This window comes from Coffea eugenioides, chromosome 8, assembly GCF_003713205.1.
Source record: "Coffea eugenioides isolate CCC68of chromosome 8, Ceug_1.0, whole genome shotgun sequence".
NCBI lineage: Eukaryota > Viridiplantae > Streptophyta > Magnoliopsida > Gentianales > Rubiaceae > Coffea > Coffea eugenioides.
This window is the reverse complement of record NC_040042.1, coordinates 8,528,618-8,546,746: the sequence shown is the minus strand read 5'-3', so window position 1 is coordinate 8,546,746 and position 18,129 is coordinate 8,528,618. Positions and strand designations below refer to the sequence as shown.

Below are 18,129 nucleotides of genomic sequence, written 5' to 3'. Positions count from 1 at the left end.
CACTGCATAATCACTCGCGTCACACATTATCTCAAATGGGAGGCTCCAGTCTGGAGGTTGGATAACAGGTGGTGATGTCAATGACTCCCTCAATCTGTCAAATGCCACCTTGCACTCCTCGGTGAAGTCTTATGCTACATCTTTTTGCAACAGTTTGAACAGGGGAGCTCCAATTTTGGAGAAATCTTTGATGAATCTCCTGTAGAACCCTGCATGACCCAAAAAGGAGCGCACCTCCCGCACACTTGCGGGGTAAGGTAAAACAGAAATAATATCGAATTTTGCCTTGTCTACCTCTATACCTCTGGCCGACACTACATGCCCTAAAACAATGCCATAATCCACCATGAAATGACACTTTTTCCAATTTAAAACTAAATTTGCCTCAATGCACCTCTTCAAAATTAAAGCTAAATTATCCAGGCATTCATCAAAACTATCTCCATAAACACTAAAATCATCCATAAACACCTCAATAATCTTTTCTACATATTCGGAAAAGATACTTACCATGCACCTTTGAAAAGTTGCTGGAGCATTACACAGGCCGAAGGGCATCCTCCGGTAGGCAAAAGTACCAAAGGGGCAGGTGAATGTAGTTTTCTCCTGGTCCTCTGGTGCTATCGCGATCTGGAAATAACCTGAGAAACCATCAAGAAAACAGTAATAGACACGACCAGCTAACCTCTCTATCATCTGATCAATAAAAGGTAGAGGGAAGTGGTCCTTTTTCGTCACAGCATTCAGACGCCGATAGTCAATGTACTGGCGCCATCCTGTGGGTTTCCTCACCGGGACCATCTCACCCTCTTGGTTCTCTTCAACTGTTACTCCCGCTTTTTTCGGGACTACTTGCACTGGGCTTACCCAAGGACTATCTGAGATGGCGAAGATGATCCCCACTTCTAGGAGTTTAAGTATCTCCTTCTTCACCACTTCCATCATCAGTGGGTTCAATCTTCGTTGCGCCTGCCTCACTGGTTTTGCATCCTCCTCAAGCCGGATCCGATGCATGCATAAGGAGTGGCTAATTCCCTTGATATCTGCTACGCTCCACCCAATCGCTTCCTTTATGGTCTAGAAGAAGACGAATAAAGGTCATCTTTTGTCCTTGGTGACAGGCTCGGAGCAGGTATGATGACTGGTAACGTCTCATTGTCTCCGAGAAATGCATACTTCAAGTGCTTCGGGAGAGGCTTGAGCTCCAACTCAGGTGCCTGCACAATAGAAGGCAACAATTTTGCCTGAGTTTCTGGTACAAAGAGAGAAGTAAGCTCATACCTTGGGGAGAGTGGTGGGAGCGAATGCAGTGCTTCAACTGCATGGTATAGCTCATCACTTATTCCTACATCAAGAGTTGCTCCCAACTCAAGATGTTTGGCCAATGCCACTTCCAGTGCATCGCCCCCATTCAATTCAAATGTGTCTTGTACAAGAGGTTCAATAATGCTCAAAGCAAAAACAGAGTTAGTCTCATCTGGGTATTTCATCGCATCAAAGATATTGAAATTTACAATTTCACCATCAAATTCTATCGACAAAGTACCCTCATTCACATCTATTTTTGTCCTAGCAGTACTTAAAAATGGTCTACCTAGCAAAATAGGTGACGGATTTAATGCCTTTTCATCTCCCATATCTAAGACATAGAAGTCTGCAGGAAAAACTAACTCATTGACCTGTACCAAAACATCTTCAACTAACCCCTCCGGATAAGCATTGGTACGGTCTGCAAGTTGAATTATAATGCCTGTGCCTTTTAATGGGCTAAGATTAAGAGAAGCATAGATTGTTTTCGGCATAACATTAATTGACGCCCCCAAATCCAACATTGCTTTCCTAATTGGGGTACCTCCTATCTTGCAGGGAATGGTGAACATACCTGGGTCTCCACATTTCGGTGGGAGTTTCCTTTGGAGTATAGCTGACATGTTTTCTCCCACCGCTACTCTTTCGTCCCCCCTTAGCTTCCTTTTGTGGGTGCACAAATCTTTTAAAAACTTGGCATACTTCGGTATCTGTTTGATTGCATCCAGCAGGGGAATGTTGATCTCCACTTTTCTAAACACATCCAAGAGTTCTTTTTCCTTCTCTACCTTCTTTGTCTTTTCCAACCTGCAAGGAAAAGGGGGTAAGTTAGAGTTAGTAGTGAGTGGAGAGGTGGAGGTTACCTTAGGATCCTCACGAACACGTCCTTCCTCCTCAATTTCCTTTTCTATCTCCTCCTCACTTTTGCTTTTTGAGTTTCCCACTTTAGGCCCTTCCAGTTCCTTGCCACTCCTCAGCGTCATGGCACTTACATTCCTGGGATTTACCTCAGGTTGCGATGGCAATTTTCCATGAGCGTGGGACTCCAGGCGGTTGATGGCAGTTGCCAATTGGCTTATTCGAGCATCCATATCTTTCATGCCTGCTCTGGTGTCCTGCTGGAACTGAGTGGTGCTCATGGTTAAGGCTCTAGTTTCTTGCTGGAGTTGAGCCATATTCGTGGTCAACGACCTAGTCTCCTGCTGGAGTTGGGCGGTAGTCGTAGCTAGACTCTTGACAATATCTTCCAGAGAGCTACTTGAATTGGCGAGCGGAGGTTGAGGCTTTTGCTGCCATGGTTGCTGAAACCCTGGTGGACGATTTAAGAGTGAATTTTGCTGTCGGTTCCCATAACTGAAATTAGGATGGTCTCTCCAACCGGGGTTGTATGTGTTGGAATACGGGTCATACTGCCTGCGGGGCGCGGGCACGCCTCCGGCCATGTTTACCTGTTCCGCCCTGTCCTCTTGCAAAATGGGGCACGTGTCCGTGCACTGGTCTATGCTAGTGCAGATTCCACACACCTTCGCTCGCGGTGTGTCCCTCATGGCTAATTGCCTGACAGCAGACGTCAACTCTGACAGTTGCTGCTGTATGGATGAAGTCTCTACCTCGTTGACTCTACGGGCAGGGTTACTCTCACGGAAGCCAAATTGTTGGGAGTTCTCTGCCATGGCTTCGATTAGGTCCCATGCTCCCTTCGGTGTCTTGTTCGCCAGGGCTCCTCCACTCGCAGCGTCAATAATACTCCTGTCAGTTGACTGGAGCCCTTCATAGAAGTACTGGATCAACAGTTGTTCACTAATTTGATGTTATGGGCATCTAGTGCACAACTTGTTGAACCTTTCCCAATAGTCGTACAAGGACTCCCCGGAGTACTGCTTGATGCTGCATATTTCCTTTCTCAAACTCGCAACCCGGGATGCGGGGAAGAATTTTTCTAGGAATTTCTTTTTCAATTGTACCTACGTGGTGATACTACCTGCAGGTAGGTAGTATAGCCAATCCTTCGCTGCATCCTTCGCTACTCACCGTTACGCTCAAATTCATATTTTTAGAGTAGGAACTTTTATTTTTGCTGGTTTGACAAGCCAACAAATTTTGGCGCCGTTGTCGAGGATTGTTGCCTTATTGATTTATTTTCTTTGATTTCTTACTTTTATTTTCTCTTTATTTTTGATAGGTGCCGAACCTGGGCAATAATAATAAATAAAAACTAACTACCACCTAAAGCAGTCAATAATCAATTCGAGTACGGGAGCAGGGACCCTAGGTGTGCAATGGGTTACTTGATTCACCCTGTTCCCGAAGAGTTTGCTTAATCCGATATACCTGAATTAATTATTTAACTGAATTCACTAACTAGTAGACAATGGTAAGCAGGGTCATCTCCTCAGGGACTGGAGAGAAATTTATTCCTTTTCGAATCAAGACAAATGGGGGGTTTTCACGATTAACTGCTAAAAATAAAGTAACTGCAGAGAATAATTAATTTAAAGAAATAATTAAGAGAAGCTCTAGCCAAGGGTACACTTCAGAAATGGTTCATGCACTGATCATTGATGCAGAAATAATTCCAACATTTATCAACATATTAGTTATAGTTGTCATGCACGCGATAAACAACCAACCTTTCCTTAATTTCTCGATAGCTAAGGTACGACCGTTAGCTATTTCTCTAACCCAAAAACAACCCTAGGTACGACCGTAGGATTTAATTTCTAGATTGCATTAATAATTAGGAAGGCCCAATCCTAACTAACAAACACGCTACGAGGGTTTATTTAAGATAGATCATATGTTCCCCTGACATAAATCCAATTACGCCAGTTGCTACTAACACAGAGGTAACGAACAATTACGGATTCAATTCCCCCTGTTTAGCAAAATAGCCTATATGAATAACTAATTATTGCGCACTAATCAATCATACACAAGACTATAGCGATTAAAAACAAGGAACATATAAATATCAATAATGAAGAAAATAATTAAAATGATTTAGATCTCACAGTATTAGTTGAACCAATTCGTCAGTTGCTCCTTGACTAGAAATAGGAGTTTAGTTCCCCATGATTAGAGTGCAGGCCATGCGGGCAAAGCTGGAGGAAGCAAACGGAAGAAATTGACCCTCGTTCACTTTGGTCAACCGAAGAAAGAAACAGAAACAATTGATTATAGTTGCTTCCAATTGATTTCCAAGGCTTTCAATTTCCTGCGGTCAAAGCCAGAATGAAAAGCATTTCCAAAGGTCCACAATTGCGGCTCCTCTTTGCTTTCTTTCTTTCCTTACAAAAACAACATACGAGAGATTGCTTTGCTTGGTTTTGGTTTTCAATCAATTCGCAAAAGATAGAAAAGCCCGGATGCAAAGTCAACAATTGCGGCCTTCTTTGCTTTCTTTCGGATTGCTAAGTAAAAGACCTACGAGAGAAAAGATTTCTCAATTGTTTCATTCCTCAATTCGGTCAAGGCTAATGAAAAACTCACAAGAATCACAAAGTCAACAACAATGGCTTTGTCTTCTCCGATTGTTTTTTTTCGAAGCTGCGGCACTCCACTCTAATTCCAGAGCCCGTTTTTTCTAAACCTAAGCCGCGCGAGAGATAATAATTTCCCGCTCTCCAAAAATTGTTATTTGTTCAAAATTGCAACCAGACTCCCTCATAATAAAATAAAATAAAATCTATTACAATTAAGTTTCTTCAACTTCTCGGGCAGACCCCACGTCCGATGAATCTTCTAAAAGTTGAATTTAAGCACTTTTCAGCATCCATTCCTGCAATTAGCACCAAAACAAAATATCAGTAGAATCCACCCAATTAATGAAAATATTTAGTCAATTAATTGTGCAATAATGCCCAAAATACCCACTAAAATGCACCCTATCAATTCTGTTGCTAGTTTATGCCTCGATCTTCTCGTACAGGTGAATTGCAATACGATCCTGAGATAGAGAAGACAACATGTATACTAAAAAAGAAAACTAACAACAAGCCAGGTCGTCTAACTTGGTTGAACCTTTTAGTGAATTTGAAGAGGAGATTGAAACTATGGCGGACGAGAGAACCTTGAGAGAGCTAGCTACACCAGATTTAAATCAGCAACCTCTTTGCATAACATATCCTGTTTTAGAAGTACCATTTGAATTGAAATCTGGATTAATTCACTTACTTCCTTCTTTTTGCGGACTTTTAGTTGAAGATCCTCACAAGCACCTCAAGGAATTTGACAGGTGTCGAGCCTGTGCAATAATAATTACTAAAAAGTCCTATTTACCACCAAAATTAATTATAGAACAAATCCAAGTACTGGAGCAGGGACCCTAGGTGTGTAATGGGTTACTTAATTCACCCTGTTCGCGAAGAATTTGCTTGATCCGATATACCAAAATTGTCTATAAAAGTATTAAATTTGCATACAATGACAAGTAGGATCCATTCCACAGGGAACAGATAGAAAATTGTTTCTTTCCAAGTCAATAGAACAAAATTGGGGGATATTTAATGGAATGAAAATAAAAATAAAATAAATAAAATTCAAAAACTAACTCAACAAGTACAATTTGCTAAAAATGACAATTAATGAATTCTACCCAAAGGATCAACTTCTCAAGCACGATCCAATTAAATGATCATCGATGCAAAGATATTTCATTCATTCGTCACTAGGTTGGTTATAGCTATCAACAAGTTCTGACAACCAATTCTTCCTTACTTTTTCGACAGTCAAGGTATGACCATTGACTGCTTCTCTAACTAGAAAACAACCCCTAGATATGACCGTAGGAATTTAATTATCCAGTTGTATTGAAACTAGAAGAGCCCAACCCTAACCAATAAACACGCTAAGAGGGTTTATTTAAACTAGATCTTACGTTTCTCCAACATAACGTAATTATGGTGGTTGCCACTAGTTGTCAACTAAACGAACAATTACGGATTAGTTAACGTGACAATAGGCTATTAAATTAAATTAAATATCCGGCCGTTGATACTCAATTAATAAAATAGCCATGAACAATTATTCCAGGAAATGCATGAATAGTAACGAATCGGAGGAAATAATGAAGATTCGATTAGATCTCACAGATGTTATGAACCACGCCTTCACGTCGACCTTTGGGTAGAGGAGAAAACTAGTCGCTTCTCATCGTATCAATCTCGCGTGATTTGATTGATTCCATCCACATAATTGCCAAAAATTAGAAAAGATGAATTAACGAAGAAACGGCTGAAAAGCCTTGCTTCCCTTTATTAGGCTTCGTGTTCGTACTACTGGAGCGAAAGTTAAAGCAAAAGTCTAATAGGAAAATCGTACAGAAGCCAAAAAACCAAGAGTCAATCGTCTGACTGGCCAAAGAAAACTAAAAGCTAATCTAATTCATCACACATGATTCTGACTTTGTTCCTATTGGCCGCCGAAAAGAAAGTAAACGTCTCCAGAACAAAAGCAAAAGCTAATCTCCTTATATGACGTGAATCTGGTTTCGTCTCTATTGGCCGCCGCCCTCCGAAGGAAAAACGTCCAAGGGCAAAACTTCCTCTAGGAGTTTTTAATCCCCTGCAACTCCGCGGCCCATGTGAATCTGATTTCCTAATTGCCCACTCCTTTTACCAATTCCGCGGGGTCCGTTTTTAAGGTGTATCTCTTCAGTTCCTAGTGTAGGCACACCATGAAATAAAGGGTCTTCTGAAAATTTGCCTCAAGAGATCACTTTTAACACCAACCACCTACAATTTATACAAATATGAAATATGAGTAAAATCTCAATACTTAGCACAGTAAGTAGCCAAAATTAGGACAGAATAATAGTGTAAAATATGTCCAATAATTGCTCTATCAGAATTTCATATGGTGTGCTCGACCATGAAGCCCCAAGGAGTCACAGAGGAGCAAATAAAATTAAGAGCCTTTCCATTTTCTTTAGCCAATAAAGCTAAGGATTGGTTCTATTATTTGCCCTCTGGATCAATTACCACGTGGACTGATATGAAGCAGCAATTTCTTGAGAAATTTTTTCCTACTTCCCGAGCTGCAAGCATTAGGAAAGATATCTGTGGGATTAGACAATTTAATGGAGAAACCTTGCACGAGTATTGGGCAAGATTCAAACAGCTATGTGCCAGTTGTCCTCACCATCAAATCCCTGATCAACTTCTCATTCAATATTTTTACGAGGAATTATCAGCAACAGATAGAAAAATCATTGATGCTGCCAATGGAGGAGCATTGGTGAATAAAATGCCAATGGAAGAGAGAAGGATAATTTCAAGTATGGCAGCCAATGGTTAACAATTTGGGGAGAGACAAGATTATGCTCCTAAAAAAGTCAACGAGGTGAGTATTTCCTCTATTGAACAACGATTAGATTCTCTAACCTCATTGGTGGAAAAGTTGGTTGTAGGATAGGTTCAGTAAGCCAAAACATGTGAAATTTGCTATGCTTCTAGCCATCAGACTGATACATGTCCCACACTACAAGATGATCCAAATGAATATGTGAATGCTGTTGGTCGATTTCCTGACCCACCTCAAAGGCGCTATGATCCTTATTCAAACACCTACAATTTAGGGTGGAAGGATCATCCAAATTTCAGTTATGCTCCAAGGCCATCGGAATTTCACCAATAGCAGTATCAGCCTAGGCCTGCAAATTCACAACAGCAACCAGTTTCAAAATCAGGTACATCACTTGAAGAAATTGTTAAATCGTTTGCTACTAATGCACAACAATTTCAACAGGAGACGAGAGCAAGTATTCAAGATCTGGAGAATCAAGTGAGCCAACTACCATCTACAGTTAATTGATGGGAGTCTCAAGCTTCAGGAATGTTGCGTTCACAGACTATTATCAATCCGAAACAAAATGCAAGTGCCATTACATTGAGGGATGGCAAAGAGTTGCAAGAATCCAGTAAGAGAATTTCTGAGTAGGCCATTGAGGAGGCTATTGAGAAAGAAGAAGTGGAACCCAACCTTAAAGATAGGCCGTAGCAAAAATCCCGAGATGAACCGCCAGTAGTGGTAACACCTCTTCCTCCATTTCCCAGTCGATTTGCTAAATCAAAGAAAGAGGAGCAGGAGCAAGAGATTCTAGAAACTTTCGCAGGATTGAGGTAAATATTCCCCTTTTAGATGCAATTAAGTAAATCCCTAGATATGCAAAGTTTCTTAAAGAATTATGCACTACTAAGAAAAGATTGAAGAGAAATGAAAAAGTGCATCTGGGGAAGAATGTCTCAGTAGTGTTTCAGAGAAAGTTACCTCTAAAATGTAAGAACCCAGGTATGTTTACTGTTCCTTGCAACATTGGAAATATTAGGATTGAGAAAGCAATGTTAGATTTGGGTGCTTCCATAAATGTTATGTCTCGTTCTATTTATAATATGCTGAATCTCGGGCCTTTAAAAGAGACGGATATAATAATTCAACTTTTGGATAGGTCAAATGCTTATCCTGATGGGATTTTGGAAGACATATTGGTTCAAGTAGACAAATTGGTTTTTCCTGCCGACTTTTATGTGCTTGATATGGAGGAAGATCATTCTGCTAACTCACCCCCAATTCTATTAGGAAGACCATTTTTCAGAACTTCTAGAACCAAAATTGATGTCTATTCTGGAACACTGACTATGGAGTTTGATGGCGATATTATAAGATTCAATATTTATGACGCCATGAAATATCCTAATGAATCTCATTCAGTCTTTGTTGTAGATGTAATTGACTCTTTGATGCATCACACTTTTGAACTAACTGATGATGATGCTTTGAAAGTTGCTCTTACTCGTGGCCTTGATCGGGAGTATATTCAGGAGATGAGAGGGAAGTTTGACCTTTCCCTTAATTTTCAAGAAACTATTTTTAAATTAAATTTTCTTAAACCTGTAAGATATGAAGTGCCTTATGTTGAATTGCCACAGTCACATTTAAAACTTTTACCATCTATTGTGCATGCCCCGAAGTTGGATTTGAAGCAATTATCCAGTCATCTAAAATATGTATTCCTCGGGGAAGGAGACATATTTCCAGTGATTATTTCTTACAAGTTAACCGCTCCAGAAGAAGAAAAACTCATTAGGGTGCTAAAAGATCACAAGGAGGCAATAGGATGGATCTTAGCAGATATCAAAGGACTAAGTCCAGCCATTTGCATGCACATAATCTTATTGCAAGAAGATGCTAAACCTTCAAGAGAGGCCCAACGTAGGCTAAACCCACCAATGATGGAGGTAGTAAAGAAAGAAGTTTTAAAACTTCTTGATGCAGGTATAATTTATTTAATTTCGGATAGTAGATGGGTAAGTCCTGTACAAATAGTTCTCAAAAAGACGGGGATAACCAATGTTGAAAATTCAAATGGTGAGTTGATGCCCACCCGTGTTCAAAATGGGTGGTGAGTTTGCACAGATTTTAGAAAATTGAATGCCTTAACTCGAAAGGACCATTTTCCACTATCCTTTTTTTTTTTTGGCTAACCCCGTTTGCGGGGGTGGGCGCCACTCCAAATGTTATTCCAAGGATCCTTAACGTACATCAAAGCGGCCGGCAGTCCGCCGGTAAACCTATGTCCATCGTACATAAGGCATTTGTATCCTATTCAAGAGAGCTAATCCCCTTATATGGTCATTTTCCACTATCCTTTATTGATCAAATGCTGGAAAGATTGGCAGGAAAGTCTTACTATTGTTGCCTTGATGGTTTTTCAAGTTTTCTTCAAATTCCGGTAGCACCTGAGGACCAAGAGAAAATCACTTTCACCTGTCTATTTGGTACATTTGCATATCGATGAATGCCCTTTGGTCTTTGCAATGCCCCCGCTACATTTTAGAGGTATATGGTTAGTATATTTTTTGACTTTGTAGAAAACATCATCGAAGTGTTTATGGATGATTTTACGGTCTATGGTGATTCTTTTGATGCATGTCTTGCTAACCTCACTAAAATACTTGAACATTGCATCGAGACAAATCTTGTTTTAAACTATGAGAAATGTCATTTTATGGTAGATTAGGGCATAATTTTGGGACATGTGGTGTTCTCTAAAGGAATTGAAGTAGATAAAGTGAAGGTAGAAATCATTAAGTGCTTACCTTACCCTGCAAGTGTGCGGGAAGTTCGTTCTTTTCTTGGTCATGCAGGATTTTACCGATGCTTTATTAAGGATTTTTCGAGAATATCTCATCCTCTGTGCCAACTACTTCAAAAGGATGCAGATTTTAATTTTGATGAAGCCTGTAAAGTTTCTTTTGATGCACTCAAGGAATCACTGACATCAGCACCAGTTGTCCAGCCGCCAAATTGGAGTCTACCTTTCGAAATCATGTGTGATGCAAGTAATTATGCTATTGGTGCTATACTTGGCCAAAAAAATGGGAGAGCGTCTCACGTTATTTAGTATGCTTCAAGAACTCTGGACAGTGCTCAGTGCAATTATTCGACAACGGAAAAAGAACTTTTAGCTATAGTTTTTGCTTTAGAAAATTCCGTTCATACTTACTTGGCACTAAAGTAATAGTCTATTCTGATCATGCAGCGCTTAAGTACTTGCTCACCAAGAAGGAGGCAAAGCCAAGACTCTTACGATGGATTCTTCTAGTGCAAGAATTTGATTTAGAGATTCGGGACAAAAAAGATGTTGAGAATTTGGTTGCGGATCACCTCAGTCGATTTGTCATAAGTCAGACACCCACATCTCTACAAGATAATTTTCCAGATGAACATCTCCTTGCCATTCATAAGCAAACTCCATGGTATGCAGATATAGTTAATTATTTGGTTACTAAGACGCTGCCTAAGGATTTATCTAAGGCTCAGAAGGATAAAATCAAAAGCGATGCTAAATATTATGTGGGGGATGAACCATACTTGTGAAAATTTTGCTCTGACCAAGTTATTCGCAGGTGTGTTTCAGATGAGGAAATTCCTTCGATTCTCTCTTTTTGTCACTCATATGCTTGTGGTGGACATTTTGGTCCCAAGAGGACTGCACGTAAAGTTTAAGAATGTGGTTTGTTTTGGCCTACTTTATTTCATGACTCTTACACGTTTTGTAAGACTTGTGAGAGTTGTCAAAAGACAGGTAACTTAGGATATAGAGACCAAATGTCCCTTACCCCGATACTTGTTTGCGAAATATTTGATATATGGGGTATCGATTTTATGGGTCCATTTCCCTCCTTCTTTGGCCATGTGTATATTCTTCTTGCTGTAGATTACGTCTCCAAATGGGTCAAAACTAAGGCTACTCAGACTAATAATGCTAAGGTTGTGGTAGATTTTGTCAAATCTAATATTTTTGTCAGGTTTGATACACCAAGAGCAATTATTAGTGATCGTGGGAATCACTTTTGTAATCGCATAGTGGAGGCATTGATGAAGAAATATGGTGTCACCCATCGTGTTTCTACTTCATATCATCCGCAAACCAATGGACAGGCTGAGATTTCCAATAAAGAAATCAAATCTATACTTGAAAAGACGGTGAATCCAATTAGGAAGGATTGGAGTCTGCGCCTCAATGATGCACTTTAGACTTATCGAACAGCTTTCAAGACTCCCATAGGTATGTTCCCTTATCGTCTGATATTTGGCAAATCCTGTCATCTTCCGGTTCAGATGGAACATAGGGCGTATTGGGCGGTGAAACAATGCAACATGCAGATGGATGATGCGGGAGAGCAAAGGAAATTGCAGTTACAAGAATTAGAGGAAATCCGCAATGACGCCTATGAGAACTCGCAAATTTATATGGAAAAGACAAAGGCTCTTCATAATCACTTGATCTCTAGGAAGAATTATTGTGTTGGTCAAAAAGTTCTACTTTTTCATTCTAGGCTCAAACTTTTTCCTGGTAAATTGCGTTCACGTTGGATAGGGCCTTTTATTATCACTAACATTTTTCCTCATGATGCAGTGGAAATTCTAAGTCCAAAAACCAACAAGGTTTTCAAGGTCAATGGTCACCGTCTTAAACCTTTTTATGAAGGATTTCAGGCATATACCATCGAGAAGTTGGCTTTCGAAGAGCCTACTTATTCTGATTGAAGTATAATTTTGTCTAGGCAAAGACATTAAAAAAAGGCGCTACTTGGAAGGCAATCTAGGAGTTTCAATTTTTAGTCATTTTGTGTTAAAGATAAGTTTATTTTGGTTCCTATTGACAGAAAATTTTTATTGTAGGTAAACTCTTAGGCAGACGACTTTCGATTATAAGACATACCCACGCTTTATGCTAAATGCAAACCATTGATTTTGAAGTTGCATGGGTAGAAGACCATATGTTATAAGACGTGCCCACGCTCTATGTCCGGAGTGCACTGTTGATTTTCAAGTTGGATGGGCAGAAGAGCTTTTGTTATAAAGTTTGACCATGCCTTGTAGCATCGTCTTGAGTTTGATTCAAAAAAAAAAAATCATTCCCAATTCGGTTTTGGGCCCGTTTCTCTTATTAGCAAGGGCTTCTATCTTTCCTCTTCCATTTGTTTCAATTACCCTTACTTGTTCCTTCCCCTTTGCTTTTCCCATAGTCTTGACTCTTGATCGAACCTCCAAGTGCCATCTTCTACCTTTGGTCGCTGCTACTCCATCATCGGCGAATGCACCTTCGTGGGACTGCTCGCCTGGAGTTCTACCGAGTTCCAACAAGAAACGGGTATTATCTAGGCTGCTTCCCTCTTCATTCATCAATTTCTAATAGTTCAATTTCGTCAATTCAGATTCCTTGCTGTCGATTTCTGTTTCCCCCCCCCCCAGTTAATTGCTTTAACAACTGCACTTGATTTCTTGGATTTATAGACATTGGGTAGATATTTGGTTCTTGGTCATTGGTTGATTGTGCTTGTCAAAGTAGTAGTTGGTGGTCAATTGCACAAGTGCCATTGTTATAGTCTTTCAATTTTACACCAATAGCTTGTGGGTCCCTTCATTGTTGGCTTTAGAAAGCTTGATTAATCTTCCATCCGTCCACATAGCTTGCCAATTGCATGATTGTCTCTTATTGTTTTCAAAGACAAGTGATAGTGGGTTGTTCAACTCGAGTTTGGCTTCTACTGGGGATCCCACTTGGTCTCTTTCTTTGATTGGTTCACACTTGACCTTTTGTGGGTGCATTTGAATTGTTGAACTATGGCCAAGAAAAAGACTACTTCAACGAAACCAAGTAAAACTTCTTCTGCGCCACTTAATCCTGCTCCCAAACCTAAGAAACGCAGAGCCCCTATCCAACCGAAGAAGAGGTCACGTTTGGGGATTCACAAAAGTATTCTACCACCTAGAGATAATGAATTGGGAGGTGAACTTGATGGGTTTAGCTTTGAGCAACTAGAACAGCTTCAAATGTTGCGAGTCAGACCTTTCGTTGCCTGCAAATCTGTCCATCGCCCTACACTTGACCACCTGCATATTGCTAGTGACATGGATCGGTTATTTGCTGCAATTGGTTGGCAACGGTATTTGACAATTGATTATCCTTCTTATAGTGAGTTGTCTTGGGAATTTTATACTACATTCAACTTTGACAAACCAAGTAACTTAACTTTGAGTACTCCCGACGTGGTAAAGTTTAGGTTGTTGGGTGCTGATATGAGTCTGTCCCTCAATGAGTTCAATATACTTTTGTGTTTCATTGATCCGGAGGCTGTCTCATCTCCAGAGTACATGAACAGTGCATGTGATTATGGACAGCCATTTGCTAGGGATTATATTGACATTTGGAGAGAATGGTCTGTTGATAAGCTCACCTAAAATCCTAGCAGGTCCAAGAGTTCTTATTTGAAAGATCCCGTTTTAAGATACGTTCATAAGTTTTTAGCATTCAATTTTTCTAGATGGAAGGATGCGTCTTGTATTCTCAGTAAAGCTGAATTCTATTTTCTGTGGTGCATGGTCAATAATGTCAAAGTTAATTTTGGATGTTGGTTAGCTTCTCAATTGCAGACCGTGCTCACCAAAACACACAAGCCATTAATATTGGGGTCTATTATCACGCATATAGCTCACCGGATGTGTGACTCATTTGGGGAAGACTTCGAAGTGCATGTTGCTCGCCCAACGGATCCGTTGGGTTTGGCTTGTTTGGAGCGAATGGGAGTTATTCATCGTGTTCAGGACCAGTACCAGTTTGCATCTCCGGGGGAGCTACGGCTTCGGTCACCGGCTAGTATCACTCTGCCCCCTATTGCTGTCCCCACTGCTACTTCGTCTATAGACGACGCAGGTCCTTCTACATCCACGTCATGTCTACCCATCTAAATAGGATGCTCAGTTCCAGAGTTTGCATGCACAGATACAGCAGCTAGATAGTCGAATTGCCAATATCGAGTTTCAAAGTTCGTGGATGGCAGAGAACTTGGTGGCTTACGTTGTTTCTGTGGGCTTCTTACCACCTTTTGCCCTGCATTCTTGATCTTCATGTTCAAGGACGTTCCCTCTGCCTTTCTTTTGCTCTTAATATCTTACATTGAAGACAATGTCATGTTTAGGTGTGGGGGAGGGGTATTTCTTATAATAGCAAAAATTTGTGGCCATTTCCAAATTTTTAATTTTGAGACAACTAAAATGCAGTTTAGGTAGGATGAAAATGCAGTTGAAATGCAAATATGAGCAGGGCAATGTTACTAGCATGAGTATGTTATTTTCTTGTAATTGATTTGAATGATGGATGTGCTAGATTTGACATAATTTTAACTATTTTGTGAGCTTTTGGGCTTTATGAGCAATTTAGTATATTTTGCTCTATCTTCTTTTGTTGAGTGATATCACACATCATTTGACATTCTAGAACTTGCTTTGTTATGCATGTGGAGACCACTCTTGAATTTGATCATTAAAATGACAAGGGCAATTAGATTTAACCCTTTTGACTTTCTAAATGCCTTCCCTTATTATATTTACCCATAGTTAACCATGTTTGAGCCTCAATCCCTTTTCTTTGTTTAATAGTCAAATTTATTACCTTAAACCTTTGTCCTTTGAATCTTCTCATTTGAACCTTGTGTCAAAGGAATACATTAATATTCTTGCATGAAATTTCAACTGTGTTCCAAAAGTACGTTTATGGTTGGCAAGTGTGATAGTTATGTTGGTTCAAAAAGAATGAATGAAAAAAAGGAGAAAAAAATACAAAAAAATACAAAAAAAAAATGAAAAAAAGGAAAAAATTTGTGAAGTGCACTTGTGTTGTTTTGCAGTAGTTGGGATAATGCCTAAATTGTGTTTGCATTTGCCAAGTTTAGTGAAGTTATTGACATGCCTTGAAGCTAACTGTACATGTGAATGAAAAAGGAGTTTAACTTCATGCAAAATATTATTGGTATTTCCTTTGATATATTTACACCTAAAATTTTTCCTTTTATCCAACCCTTAACCCAAGCCTTGTTACAACTCTTATAAAGACCCTTTGATTTTTGCATTGAATTCATTTTTAAGTAGTGGAAATGTGATATATTAGCAAGCTTATGGTAATGTCGTTTCATGGTGTTGATTTGAGTGCTAAATGTCCCTTAAACATTTGAGTGCAGAGTGTATACACTATTATCCTTGTGAGGGCTGTTGAATCTTGGACATCCTGAATTTGATAAAATTGTTGAGAAGACCTGATACTTGTGTTAGTATGCACTGTGCTATGAAATATTTGCCATCTTGACTGTGATTCTTGGGTAGTGAATGCTTGAGGGCAAGCATTGTTCAGTTGTGGGGGAATTTGTTAAGTGGCTAATTGTACATATAATTGGTGAATATTTTCCCCTTTATTTTGCTAAAATATGGCGTTAATCGATATATTTCACTCATATTTGAATTTTGGTGTTGTTTTTAGGAATTGTTGGTGAGAATGAAGTAAAAGGCGCATTAAAAGTCGACTTTCCAGAAGACGTCTTGTTATAAGACGTGCCCACGTTTTGTCAAATGCAAAGTGGTGCTTCTAAAGATCTATATCTAGAAGACTCCAGTCTGTTAAGCATGCCCACACCTTATTTGACAAGGACATGATATCAATCTATCAATTGATCAAGAAGTCGGTTATAAGACGTGCCCACCCATTGTCAAACGCGAAGTGGTGCATCTAAAGATCTATATCCAGAAGACTCCAGTCTGTTAAGCATGCCCACGCCTTATTTGACAAGGACATGATATCAATCTGTCAATTGATCAAGAAGCCGGCTGCATCCCATGGATTTACACACTAGTCACGGGATTGGAGATCTTGAGGGGCTATGACTCGATGTAATTTATTTTGAGAAACCAATTGATAGGTCTTGGTTGGTTAGTTTAGTTTAAGTAGGAGTCCTAGAAGGAAAAGGGAAGCTCATCCTTATTAATAGGGGAGAAAACAGATGTGGGCTGCCCTTGATTCCTTTTTCTCTCTCGGATTCCTTTTCCTTTTTCCTCTCTTCGAAAAAACAAGAAGAACCCTTATTTAGTCTTGGTCGCGAATCCACCATGAGGAGCAGCTAATTTCTTTTCTAGTTGAAGGTTAATTGAAGCTTTGGTTCGACTATACTGTGAGATCGAATTTGATTTGTTTAGTTCATTTATTAATGAGTATTTATAGATTCTCTGTTCATTCATGATTATGATTATTTTCTACAGTTAAATACCTGATCAATATTTAATTGTCGAAATAGTCTATTGTCATCTAAAATATCAAATCTGTAATTGTTTGATGGTTTTAGTATCTGTGGTGAGTGATATAATTTAATTGTAAAAGAGACTTTCGAATTTATGTCACGGAATATATAATCAAAGTTAAATGAACCGAGCTTGTGTGTTTGTTGGTTAGAATTGGTAGCTTCTCTAATTACTAATGCTGTCAATAGGTTAAATCCTAAGAGCTTGTTGAGGGTTGCTTAATTGGCAAGAGAAATAGCCACAGAACGTGTTGTGGTTATCGAAACAGTAAGGAGAGGCAGGTTGTCAGAGCGTGTTGACAACCATAACCAGTTTATTTATGAATAAGTGATTTCACATTTGCATTGATGAATAGTTAAATGAACCAAAATGGAGATTAGACTTTCGACTAGAGTATTGTCTTTTCTTGATTAAGTCTTATTAAATTTTGTGCTATTGTATTTATTTTTATTCAAGTGAGTTATTTAGTTAATTTCTCATAATCCCCCTTTTTTTATTTATTGTCTTCACAAAGAAATAAATCACCCAATCCCTGTGGATACGACCCTACTCACCACTATGCTCGTATTCATATCTTTAGAGTAGGAACTTTTATTTTTGCTGGTTTGACAAGCCAACAACTACGATTAAAGTCAAGGCTGAATGTGAACTCAATGCCTAACCTCCCACTAGGATTGGCCAAGTCAACTACTGAAAATATATGTACATATATTATATCAAAATATAATATGATACTATAAACTTTGGTCAAGACATTTATTTGTTATTGGAGTATGTTTCTTGGTTAGATGAATTGTAATATCGAAGGGACCCAAAAAAAAAAGGAATGATATCATGGAAAGATATATGCGTATGTAAAAGCAATTACTTTTAAATTAGGTTGGGGGATTGCAACGCTGAAGGGGTCCTTTCTTCTAGAATATCGGATGAAAGTGACTTAAAAATAATCTATTGAAAATCTCAGCATTTGGACTTGGGAGAGAGCATTGACTCAGTCTTGATCATTGAAGCAATTTGAAAATCTCGATATTCTCCACTCTCTTTTTGGACTTTAGCATCCTTAATAATATGTTATTAGGGAAAATGATAAATATAAGTTCCTCACATTTCCCAAAAATAGTTTATTTTTCCATTTAATCCATCAAGTATAAATTCGGGTTCCTAATCCAAAGAATGACACTAGGACACTAT

The 18,129-nt window shown here is 39.1% G+C and overlaps 3 protein-coding genes across 3 annotated transcripts; 2 read left to right on the top strand and 1 right to left on the bottom strand.

Annotated features, from left to right (window-relative positions):
• Nucleotides 1–1,070: 1,070 nt before the first annotated feature.
• LOC113780138 lies at nt 1,071–3,325 on the bottom strand. Its single transcript, XM_027325952.1, has 3 exons — nt 3,290–3,325; nt 2,172–3,089; nt 1,071–2,018 (listed from the first exon to the last, which is right to left on the bottom strand). Exons 1-3 carry the CDS (start codon nt 3,323–3,325, stop codon nt 1,071–1,073), a joined length of 1,902 nt encoding a protein of 633 aa, XP_027181753.1.
• Nucleotides 3,326–8,597: 5,272 nt separating this feature from the next.
• On the top strand, nt 8,598–11,184 carry LOC113780137. The gene is made up of 3 exons (XM_027325951.1): nt 8,598–9,579; nt 10,452–10,646; nt 10,847–11,184. Exons 1-3 carry the CDS (start codon nt 8,598–8,600, stop codon nt 11,182–11,184), a joined length of 1,515 nt encoding a protein of 504 aa, XP_027181752.1.
• A 693-nt stretch (nt 11,185–11,877) lies between these two features.
• LOC113780136 lies at nt 11,878–12,357 on the top strand. The gene has a single exon (XM_027325950.1). It carries the CDS (start codon nt 11,878–11,880, stop codon nt 12,355–12,357), a length of 480 nt encoding a protein of 159 aa, XP_027181751.1.
• Nucleotides 12,358–18,129: the final 5,772 nt, after the last annotated feature.

Coding starts and splice junctions, on each gene's coding strand:
- LOC113780136 (XM_027325950.1), top strand. CDS start 11,878: ATGTTCCCTTATCGTCTGATATTTGGCAAATCCTGTCATCTTCCGGTT.
- LOC113780138 (XM_027325952.1), bottom strand. CDS start 3,325: ATGCAGCGAAGGATTGGCTATACTACCTACCTGCAG. Junction 3,090..3,289: donor GCTATACTACCTACCTGCAG/GTAGTATCACCA, acceptor CTGTTGATCCAG/TACTTCTATGAAGGGCTCCA. Junction 2,019..2,171: donor GTGTTCGTGAGGATCCTAAG/GTAACCTCCACC, acceptor GCAATCAAACAG/ATACCGAAGTATGCCAAGTT.
- LOC113780137 (XM_027325951.1), top strand. CDS start 8,598: ATGTTTACTGTTCCTTGCAACATTGGAAATATTAGGATTGAGAAAGCA. Junction 9,580..10,451: donor TTTAAAACTTCTTGATGCAG/GTATAATTTATT, acceptor TTGGTCATGCAG/GATTTTACCGATGCTTTATT. Junction 10,647..10,846: donor CGAAATCATGTGTGATGCAA/GTAATTATGCTA, acceptor CTGATCATGCAG/CGCTTAAGTACTTGCTCACC.